Raw genomic sequence first — 12,152 nt, forward strand, 5'->3', positions numbered from 1 at the left:
TGCAAAATACAATGACAAGAGACTCAACAGTACTGAGGTACCTCACACACCTTCTAAAGAGTACCTTCTGCTCGACCTCCCTAAGGGTACACCTAGCGGCGATCGTAGCCTACACCAGAGGAGAGAAGGGTGGAAGTTTCTTCACATCGCAGGTTGTAAAGAGATTCATGGAAGGAGCCAAAAGAATTGCTCCTCCTAAAAGGTTGCCGCCGCCAGCATGGAATCTCAACGTGGTTCTGACGGAGCTCACGAAGGCACCGTTTGAACCCATTCACAAGGCCTCACTGCAAATGTTGACTAAGAAAACGGCCTTTTTGGTAGCCATAACCTGGCTACGCAGGGTGAGCGAGCTTCAAGCGCTAACGCTACAGGAACCCTACATTCAGATTCACAAGGACAGGGGTGTACTGAGAACAGACCCACACTTCATGCCCAAGGTGGTGTCGGCGTTCCACATGAACCAGAGTATTCAGATACCGAGTTTCTTCCAAAACCCGACTTCAAACGCAGAAAGGGCTCTTCACACTCTTGACGCTAGAAGAGCGGTGATGCACTACATTGAGAGGACCAAGGAACTCAGAAAATCAAAGCAGTTGTTTGTGTCCTTTGCTACTAGCTTCATGGGTAGACCAGTGACTAAAGGCACCATCGCTAGATGGATTGCCCTCACTATTCAATTCTGCCACAAACAGGCTGGACAGGAACTAGCGGAGGGGCCTCAGGCTCACTCCACAAGGAAGAAGGGGGCAACCATTGCCTTCCTGGCAAACACGCCCATCCAAGACATTTGTCTGGCTGCAACTTGGGCATCTGTGCACACGTTCACAAAACACTACTGCGTGGACATTCAGATGAACAAGGAAGCACAAGTTGGACAGAAGGTGCTTCAACACATTTTCAACGACCAACGCTCATCTACCACCCAGCCGCCACAAAATTAGGAAAACCGCTACAAAGTCTATGCACAGCATAGTGAATCCAGAAAGATTCACGCTGCAAAACGAATAGTTTCTTACCTGTCGGTGTAGTTTTGCAGCTTGAAGATCTTTCTGGATTCACTAGCGAACCCACCCACCTCCGCCAGGAAGATGAGGCTGGAGGAAGAGGGGGTAAAATAAAGAAGATCAGAAGGAATGAAATAGTACAGAAAAATGGACATAAAGGATTAATCAATCGCCTAGGGTTAAAAAAAAAAACAAAAGAAAAAGAGAGAGGAAAAAAGAACCCGAAGATGGCGCCCCAAAGGTGGGACTTCCGCAGGAAGCACGACGACGTCACGGGAGGTGCACCAAATGGTGGGTCGTCGCCGCCCACCTGGGCTACAAAAAAACAAAAAAAAAAAACAAAGAAAAGACTACGAATCCGGACCCAACCACAAGATCGCGGAATAATGCACAGCATAGTGAATCCAGAAAGATCTTCAAGCTGCAAAACTACACTGACAGGTAAGAAACTATTCGTCATACCACATACATACTACTCCACAACACAAAATACAGTTCCACATAATTACTCATAAAACAATCTCACGCCACATAATTCCAGTACACTCAATATCACATAATTACTATTCACATAATTCGACTTCACACCATGCCATTTAATTCCACTACACAAATCCACGCAATTCCACTACTAACCATTCCAATCCAACCCACATAATTCCAATGTACACCACATACATTCATAACACATGGGTACGACATTGTCATTTGCAACACAAATAGCTATAAATTAAGCAAATGTGAGATCAATTTCCAATGCTTGTTTCTTTGTGCTGCAGGAATAAAGGGTTATTTTCCTTCCAGTCCCTAATCCGAACTGTTTTCGCCCCGGTTATTTCTAAATATGGTTACACCACTGACCCTGCACTCATGCAGCCGATGCTGTAAATGGTTACGGTGTAGAATAGGAAGAATACAAAAGGGGGTTTATTTCCATGGAATGTTCTCATCAAGAAAATCATGGTTCTTTTCCTCACCTGTCATTTAATGTCCTTTTAACCGCTTTCGGAGGCCACTTAAGAGCACAGCCCAGCCTCTTTCTTAATCCAGTTGGTACTTCACTGACACAACTCTGCTCCTTCAGTGATTGATCTGGTGGGACTTCCAGCTATAGCTTTCAAGCTTAGATTCTTCATTTACCAGAATGATGGCAGGGTCTTTGTTGGTGGACATACCTCGCTACCCTCCTCTTTTCTTTGAGAGAGGCACTGTGCTTTTGCCCTCAAACTCTGGGATTTTAAACGGGAATGTTGCTTCAGGGGCATATGTATATGCTACCAAACCTAAACTGTTCCTTCTGTTGACTAGCACTGATTGCCTCCATACACCTACCTAATGGGAGTTCTTCAGTCACTCCCCTTACCCCTTTGACCCTTCTAAGGTTACTTCATTCGATTAGGAGACTTCCCTGTACTGTAAACCCATAAGATAATTACAGACTTGCTTTTGTTTTTGCAGAGCGTATGAAATAGCTGTGCATCAATTTTTGTTTTTTAAATGTATTATATTTTTTTTTTATAGTTGGAAGGATGATCTATCCTCACATTCTACAACTCGAAACAATGTTGTCCATGCTGACAGGAACACCAAGGTAATTTGTGTATATAATCTTATTTGTATTTATAGTCTGCAAGTATGCCACTATAAGTAAGTAAAATGGCACTTTTAGAATGTAGCCTTAATCCTTTTTCATATCCTGATGGTTAGCAGGCTAGCATATGTGACCAGTTAAAAGGCCTCTAACAGACAAGAGTGCAGCTGCACATAAAGGGGCTGCATTATGTAAATATAACATGTTTGTTCGCTCTCTATAATAACAAAATGTTTCTTGGCGGGATTGAATGTGTCCAAGTTTCTCCAGTATTGGGGTGTCTTTCATATATTTACATGCTTGAATATTCCCCGTCGTTGAAGTGGGAGTCCCACGGTACATAACAAAGCAATGTAGTAATAACATAAGCCTATTAGGCCTACAGGAAAGAAAAAACCATAGAGTTTTCATGGCTAGACAACTTGTCACTTCTATAACATAACCCTGTCGTTTTGTTCTAGGTCAAATCCAGCCAATCAGGTGTCCGCACCCTCTAGAACCCTCTCCCCAGAGACTCAGGCTCTCAGATTTTCTACCGCACGTCGTGTGAAGGGAGTCTCCCTGAGCTTGCTCAGTTTTTTTCATCTCATATTTCACAGAAGATTGAGTCTAGGATGTCTTAAACCAAGAAATCCCTCTTCAGACCTTGTGGGAGCTGTTGTAAACTGAGACTTCATTCTGAAGATCCTCACAAAAAATGTATTTGTTTGTATCCTGAACATTTGGTAAAGGACTGTAAAATTTGTAGAACCTTCTCACAGAAAACTTTGAAGGACAGAGAAGGGCGTCTCCTTCTGTGGCTACAGAAGCTGAAGACTTCAGAAAATCCTGTTTCTGATGTGGAAAGTGTGTCTTCCATCCAAACTGCTCCCTCTTTGAAGAGGTCTTCTGACTCTCAAAAAGTTTCTCCTCGACCTAAGATGGTGAAGAAACATCATGGAGAACCTTCAACTTCAAGAGGGGTGATTTCCCCCCACAGGAGTCTGTTTCCTTGACGCCCCCGAGATCTGATTCTCAGGCGTCTAAGACTCCGTCTGCGCAGTTTTTACCTCACAAACTGCCTCTCTCGTCGACGAGTTCATCAAGCCTTCCTCCGTCGACGAGAGCTGCCGTCGTCGCACCTACATCGACGACATCGGCATCTATGTCTCTGAAGCCAGCAATGATCATGTCGTCGGCGTCCTCACCGTCGACGCTGGTATCTGTGAGAGTGAGACCCAACTCGTCGACGTTGCCTTTAACTTCGTCGTCGACGAGTATCCAGCATAAGAAGAAGCAGACGTCGTCGACGGGTGCTTCGTCGTCGACGGGTGCTTCGTCGTCGACTGGTGCTTCGTCGTCGACTGGTGCTTCGTCGTCGACGGGTGCTTCGTCGTCGACGGGTGCTTCGTCGTCGATGGCAGTTCAACGGCGAATTTCAGCACCGGCAACGACGGCTACAGCTCCAATTCTGGATTTGCTACCCTTAGACACTTCAACCTCTCTACTTCAACGCCGGCAATCGTCTCTGGAGACCCTAATGCCACTCAAACCACCTGTGCAACCTCCTGAGTTACTGTTCTCATCTGACAATGATGAATATGAGGATGACAGATTTCGGGCTGCTCGCAGTCCTTCCGAGCTCTTAATTAAATGTCAGGACACAGATGATGATGAGGAGGATTTGCAACAAGATGATTTCTCGTCTTATGACACGCATCCACTTCCGCAACCTTCTATGGTACAATTGCCTTTAAGTCTGATTTTCCAATTTGCAATATATGCTCGATGATTATAATCGCCGTTTTCACGGTCTGGGCATACCACTCCAACACCGCAGACACCTCAACAATCTGTGTTTCATAGAGAACCAGGAGTCACACCGACGCCGGTGACAGTGAACAATGTCTTGGGGTTCCTCTTATCACGCATGAAGATGTTATCGAGGAACAGGATGATGACGCGGACAAAGAGGAAGGTGAGCTAGATGATGCTTCCCTCCTTTCCGACTGGGACAACTATCAGATCCAAACTCCTTCTCCTGCTGATCCTGCTCCTTTGGATTCTACCCCAGTTGACATTGGTGGTTTCCATTTGCTCATGGAGAGAGCAGCTAAGAGATTTCACCTCCCTATGACAACTAGAGAGGAGGATTGTTTCTTATGACTTTAAGGACCAACCTCAAAAGCAGGCCCGCTGCATTCCAATCATTGATTTCATATGGCAAGAGGGCCTTAAATTAATGCAAACCCCTAATTCGATTCCAGCCATCCTTCCTAGAATCGACAAAGTACAAGGCTCCTCCAAATTCTCCTGCCTGTTTGACTTCGCAAACAAAGCCTGATTCCATCATCACTCAGGCAGCCCAACGCCGATCCAGAAATCCTTCATCTCCTTTGTCAGGACCTCCAGATCGCGAAGGTCGAAGGCTGGATGGTATAGGGAAAAAAATTTCCGCTATGGCGGCGGCAACGGTACGAGCAGCCAATTCTTTGGCGATCTTAGGCCGCTACGATCGCCAAATGTGGTCGGACATTTCATCTCTGATCAATCTTATTCCCGAATCATCCAGACAAGAGGCTTTGAAGATTCTCCAAGAGGGAGAAAGAATTTCTTCGGAAATTATAGATTGCGCCATTGATGTGTCCTCTTCTGGCTTCCGTCTTTTGGCTGGCGCTGCAGTCCTCCGGCGTCAGGGCTGGTTACGGGCTACGTCCTTTCGTCAAAAGGTGCAAACGAAGATCCTGGACATGCCTTACGACGGCGAATCCCTTTTCGGCCAGCATATAGATGATGCCCTTCAAGCAATCAAGAAGGACACTGACACAGCTTGTGCTCTAGGGTCTTTACAATTCAAAAAACAGCCATTTCGGGGCGCAAGAGGTCGTGGTTCCTCTTCTTCCTTTCGAGGCAATTCCAACCAGTACAGGCAAGGACAAGGCCGCTATTCCTCGCAAAACCAACAATCTTATCGGCAGCAAAATTCCTCCAATTAGACAATACAGAGGCAAATCTTCCTACAGAGGAAAGGATTCCTCAAAGAAACAATGACTCTCCTTACCCTCACTCACGGACTCCTCCAAAACTTCGAGGTCGAATCTCTCGCTTCTTCTTCAAATGGTCGCAAATCACCACAGATCAATGGGTTCTCGATCTTGTGCGCAGGGGAAACGCTTAGGAATTTATAAAGATTCCTCCAAATACTCCACCAAGAGGTCCCCCTCCTGCACATTTGAAAGACCTTTTGATTCAGCTAAACATATTATTGAGAAAGGGCGTGATCGAAGTGGTGCCAAAACTACAGAAAGGCAGGGGGTTCTACTCAAGGTTCTTCCTTATTCAGAAGAAGTCGGGAGAATGGCGTCCCATTTTGGATTTGAGCCCTGAACAAATATATAAAGAGACAAACTTTTCGTATGTTGTCCCTACAAGAGGTCCTTCCTTTTCTCTCTCACGGAGAATTCATGACAACGCTAGATCTCCAAGATGCTTACTTTCATCTTCCTATATTGCCAAGACACAAAGTTCCTCCGATTCAGGGTTGCCGGACGGGATTTTCAATTCAAAGTCCTGCCATTCGGCCTTCGTTCTGCTCCCCGAGTGTTCACAAAAGTCCTTGCACCGGTGGCAGCTTACCTTCGCCTTCAGGGAATTCAAATCTTTCCCTACCTAGACGACTGCCTTCTAAAGGCAAAGTCCTTCGAACTGGCGTCAACGCAAACTCTGGTCTGCAGCTCCCTTTTCCAATCTCTGGGCCTCATGCTCAACTTAGACAAATCTCAGTTGCACCCAGCTCAAAGCAGAGTGTTCTTGGGAGCCATTCTGGATACAACTCTAGGGAAAGCTTTTGTGTCGCACGAACGACGACAACGTCTTCGCAATCTAGCGGCCTCTATCCATCTAAAAGAGTTCATTTCTGTCCGACAGTTGAAGTGTTTCCTAGGGATGTTGTCGTTCTGCATTCCTCTAGTCCCTCACTGAGACCTGTCCAAGAAGAACTGGACAAGCAATGGGCTCAGGTCTCAGGCAATTTCAACGACCTAGTCAGAGTTACTCATCGCCTCAAAAAGGCTCTTTTATGGTGGACTCACGAAGAACATGTCTCCTCGGGGCGTCCTTTTCTGGCGGACTCTCCACAATTCACCCTTACCACCGACGCCTCTCTCGTAGGTTGGGGCGCTCACCTGCAGGGTCTTACTGTGAAAGGCAGGTGGTCTGTTCATAAAAAGACAAGACACATCAACCTGTTAGAATTACAGGCCATCTTTCTGGCTCTGAAAGCTTTCCGAAGCATCGTTTACGGAAGCGCGGTATTGATCAGGACGGACAACACAATGTGCATGCACTATATCAACAAGCAAGGAGGCACGAGGTCCGTTCTGTTGTCCCTTCAGGCCCAAAAGATTTGGAAGTGGGCGATTCAACACCACATCGCCCTCACTGCAGTCCATGTTCAGGGAGCGTCCAACGTCCTTGCGGATTCCCTAAGCAGATCCTCCACGACCAATCACGAATGGGAATTGCACCAACCCATTCTGGATCGTATATTCCAGCTATGGGGTCCCCCGAATCTGGATCTCTTCGCAACCTATCTGAACCGGAAATGCCAGTTCTACGCAAGTTGGCTTCCCCAACCAAAGTCATGCGGGAATGCCTTTTTGATGAACTGGTCCAAAATGTATGCTTGCGCCTTTCCACCGATACCTCTAGTCCCCAAGGTCCTACGGAAAATGAGGAGAGAACCCTGTCTGCTCATCCTAATAGCCCCCCGAATACCTCGACAAATATGGTTCACGGAGCTGCTGCTACTGTCTCAGTGCGAATCAATCATGCTTCGTCCTCTTCCGAATCTCTTGACCATGGAACACGGTCAAATTTGCCATCCCGATCCTGCGTCTCAACACTTATCAGCTTGGAACCTGAGCACTTTGAATTTATGAATATGGACATCCCTTTGGAGTGCAGAGAAGTATTGGCAAAGGCTAGAGCTTCCTCTACTGTAAAAACTTACAGACTCCAATGGAAACGCTTTTGTTCATGGTGCAGTGATGCCAAAATTCATCCTATCCATTCTAAACCTGAACAACTACTACCTTTCTTTTTGCACCTAGCAAAATCAGGCCTGTCATATACTACCCTTAAAGTCTTTCTAGCGGCAATCTCACGATTCCGCCAAGATGGCTCGAACTCCCTTTACTCGTCAAGAGTAATGAAACAATTCTTCAAAGGACTTTTTCGTATGTTTCCTCCGATACGTTGGCCTCCTCCTCCTTGGCATCTAAACATGGTATTGGCGCAGCTCATGAAATCGCCATTCGAGCTAATACATAAGGTCCGCCTCAAACATGTCACCTGGAAGACTTCTCTTCTCCTGGCGCTTACATCCTCACGCCGGGTCAGTGACTTGCAAGCATTTACCATTAACCCACCTTTTCTTCAATTTACTAAAGACTCTGTTCTGCGTCGCACCAATCCGGCCTATATCCCTAAGGTGCCATCTGATTTCCACCTCAATCAGCCGGTTGTTTTAAAAACATTTTTTCCTAATCCTCAAACTTTTGCAGAAAAGTCACTTCATTCTTTGGATGTCAAGAGATGTCTCAAATTTTATCTTCAAAGAACTGCTGCCATTCGTAAAACTGACCAACTCTTTGTCGCCTACGGGCGAATGCGGCAAGGTCATCCTGTCACCAAACAATCTATAGCACGTTGGATATCCTCTGCTATTGCCTTTTGCCATCAACAAGCAGGAAAACCTCTCGCTGCTGCTGTGAAAGCGCACTCCACGAGGAAGGTTTCTTCTTCCACTGCGCTTTTTGCTGGAGTCCCTCTTCAATCCATCTGTAGAGCGGCGACATGGTCCAGCAGACACACCTTTACGAGACACTACTGTCTGGATGCTGCAGACAACACGGATACAGCTGTAGGACAGGCAGTCCTGCGTAATCTTTTTAAATAAGGTGAGCCTCTGTTGCTTCCCTCCTCCTGCATACAAGGTACTTTTATTTCGTGTTATATTTACGTATAAGATGTGTGTGTGTGTATATATATAACATAAATCATTGGAGTTGAAATGCCTGTCCTTTTGAAATAAAAGTTTTGTTATTCACTGGCTGGAGGAGTGCGTCTCTGTATGCATGGACAATGCTTTGGAGGAGATTTGTACACGGTTGGTCCAGCCGTGAGAGTTCGCACCACCCTTTGGAAAAATCGTAAAGGGCTCATCTTACCTGAAATCATTCGGGTTGGAACAGATGGCGCAGCTGGCTTCATGATTATGGGACAGGCTGGAGACTCTGAGGCCCACTGGAGGGCTTTCTATCAGTCCGTGAAATGTATTGCAGTACATGGAAACCACTAGAGGTAAAATAATTTGAAAACGAAAACCACAAGTTCCGGCATGCAACATAATTAACTTTACTAAGAGGGGCACACCGGAGGCCTTTAAAATTGATTGAATGTGCAGGGAACTATGGGAGTTAATTATTTGCATTGTGCACGCAATACTGCCTCTGAAGAAAGAGCGTGAATGCTCTGAAACGCGTCAGGCAAACGGACATAAATCATTGGAGTTGAAATGCCTGTCCTTTTGAAATAAAAGTTTTGTTATTCACTGGCTGGAGGAGTGCGTCTCTGTATGCATGGACAATGCTTTGGAGGAGATTTGTACACGGTTGGTCCAGCCGTGAGAGTTCGCACCACCCTTTGGAAAAATCGTAAAGGGCTCATCTTACCTGAAATCATTCGGGTTGGAACAGATGGCGCAGCTGGCTTCATGATTATGGGACAGGCTGGAGACTCTGAGGCCCACTGGAGGGCTTTCTATCAGTCCGTGAAATGTATTGCAGTACATGGAAACCACTAGAGGTAAAATAATTTGAAAACGAAAACCACAAGTTCCGGCATGCAACATAATTAACTCTACTAAGAGGGGCACACCGGAGGCCTTTAAAATTGATTGAATGTGCAGGGAACTATGGGAGTTAATTATTTGCATTGTGCACGCAATACTGCCTCTGAAGAAAGAGCGTGAATGCTCTGAAACGCGTCAGGCAAACGGACATAAATCATTGGAGTTGAAATGCCTGTCCTTTTGAAATAAAAGTTTTGTTATTCACTGGCTGGAGGAGTGCGTCTCTGTATGCATGGACAATGCTTTGGAGGATATATATATATATATATATATATATATATATATATATATATATATATATATATATATATATATATATATATAATATATATTATATATAGTTAGACGTCTATTTTTTATGCATATAATCTTTGCACTGTCTATACTACTATCTGGCTTCTTATGTACCTTGTATTATTCTGCTACCACTGCTCACTACTCTTATTCAAGCATGTGAATCTATGAACGACACCCCAATACTGGAGAACAAAAGTTACTTACCTGTAAACTGTGGTTCTCCAGTATTGGTGTCTTTCATAGATTCACATGCGACCCACCCACCTCCCCTCAGAGGCTCTTCCTTGTATTTGACTTTGTCACTCTTGTGCTACGAAAATCTGAGAGCCTGAGTCTCTGGGGAGAGGGTTCTAGAGGGTGCGGACACCTGATTGGCTGGATTTGACCTAGAACAAAACGACAGGGATATGTTATAGAAGTGACAAGTTGTCTATCCATAAACTCTATGGTTTTTTCTTTCCTGTAGGCCGAATAGGCTTATGTTATTACTACATTGCTTTGTTATGTACCGTGGTACTCCCACTTCGACGACGGGGAATATTCAAGCATGTGAATCTATGAAAGACACCAATACTGGAGAACCACAGTTTACAGGTAAGTAACTTTTGTTCCTCTCTATGTAATATAGCATTATAGCGATTGCTTAGTCCAGTATCATATAAAGTCCTCTGCCCTAGTTTCCAGCTGAAGATAACCGGATAATTTCCTTCCCTAAAGGCATTTTGGTCAATGTGATCATCGTAATAGGTTGCTGATGATGCTGGTTTCAATGTGAGTGTCACATAACGACTTTCAAGTCTTTGGACTTGAGTAACTTTCCAAGAATTGAGAACAATTATGATGCTTAAAACGTGTCATTTACCTGCATTTTTATTTTCAGAAATGGCATATGAGAAATGGGGGAACAAATTTAAAATACTGAGCTAAAGATGCATTGGCAACGCCAGTAGTCCAGTTTAATTGTCATAATGCTTGCAAGGACAATAGGCATCTTGACTATATTTCCAATTATCCTTATTTTACAACACCATCTGACAGCAAACTTTCCTGAAGTCAGTTTTACAATAAAAGAAAATGTGAGTCCTGTTATGAGTCCATCAGCACTTTAGTGGTTACTGTTTTGTGCCCTTGCATAAAGCTTATAAAAAAAATAGCAATGTCAATCTCATCTTAAATGCAGCTTTTCAATCTGGTTTCCAGTAATTGGTTTGCCCATTGACAATTCAGGAGATTCTCATGGACACTGACCGTGTGAAAGACTTTTGCCAGTCACACTACCGCTGTTAACTTCTTCAAATGTAGATTACATCGGAGAATTGTCAACTTCAACTTACTTGTCAAGTGACCAAAAACCGTGACTTTGTATTCTACATAATATGCAATATACCCTTCATTATATGCACAAATTGGACCATAATCTCACATGAGGCTACTACATCGCTTATTTTTGTAAATCTGTTGATGAAATATTGCCAACAAAGCAAAGAAAAAGGCCCTCTACACTTGTCTTAAGTCTGAGGTTCAGGTGAGGGCCTATGAGGGCGAGCACATTTAGCAACTCTTATAGCTTGAAGCAGAAAGGCTGTAATGCTATTAGGACATTTTGCTTGCTGAGGGTGGAATATTGCAAATTAAACCAAGTGCAACAGAAACTAACAAGAATGTTGAAGCAAAAGGTTTAAAGCAGCCATTATTGAACCCATGCCATACATTTTTCTACACTAGAGCTCCCTGCATTCTAGTCCCAATAAGATTTTTGATGATCATTCGTTGATTTCTTATAATTTCTTATACAGTACTCCATCTGTGTTCACTTTTCGATTTATTACACAGAGTAACATCTTGTGGGATCAGATTAGACTCCCTCTTCTGACTAGTTTGAAGTGGTGACAGTGTTTTCGTATATTTCACTGCATGCAACATGTCACTAATGAGAATTAATGTATGTTTGCTGTGGAGACTGCAGGCCTGTTTGGTTATACAGGTTTCAAATCTCCACCGGCCTCTTTTTCTGGAGGTACGTATGGCACTGTTTTTACAGGACGTTCACAGCCAAGTATGAGTGATTCAGCAGTACAGCTGCATACCATGATGGGATGGATGAGTTTAGCAGTTCCCTGTGACTGTGTCTGAAGAGGTGAAAATGTGATTTAACATGTCGTCAAAGATTTTAGCTGAGTGAACAACAACCTAAGGCTGGTCCTTGTCTACTATAGAGCTCAACAAGATGTCTGATTTTTCCGATTGGTAGTTGAAGCTTCCCCTGACAAAAAATAATCTATTGGGGTCTCTTTGAAGGCGCCACCATTATCTCGTAGTCTTTTTACAATGATAGAAAATCCAGTGATTAAGTTAATAATTCAGACAT

At 44.3% G+C, this 12,152-nt stretch overlaps 1 protein-coding gene across 5 annotated transcripts in view; it reads left to right on the forward strand.

Moving 5' to 3' along the window:
- Nucleotides 1-12,152, forward strand: part of TRAFD1 (TRAF-type zinc finger domain containing 1) — a 282,334-nt gene that overhangs the window by 234,846 nt on the left and 35,336 nt on the right. For 3 of the 5 annotated variants that reach the window (XM_085633468.1, XM_085633470.1, XM_085633469.1), the window contains one exon: nucleotides 2,526-2,595. In XM_085633468.1, the coding sequence (XP_085489594.1) occupies nucleotides 2,526-2,595 (70 nt within the window). Of the gene's footprint in view, nucleotides 1-2,525; nucleotides 2,873-10,009; nucleotides 10,044-12,152 lie in introns of those variants that run through there. The other 2 variants (XR_014970449.1, XR_014970450.1) reach the window with 1 other exon arrangement.

The sequence above is a fragment of the Triturus cristatus genome, chromosome 11, assembly GCF_964204655.1.
Source record: "Triturus cristatus chromosome 11, aTriCri1.1, whole genome shotgun sequence".
NCBI classification, from domain to species: domain Eukaryota; kingdom Metazoa; phylum Chordata; class Amphibia; order Caudata; family Salamandridae; genus Triturus; species Triturus cristatus.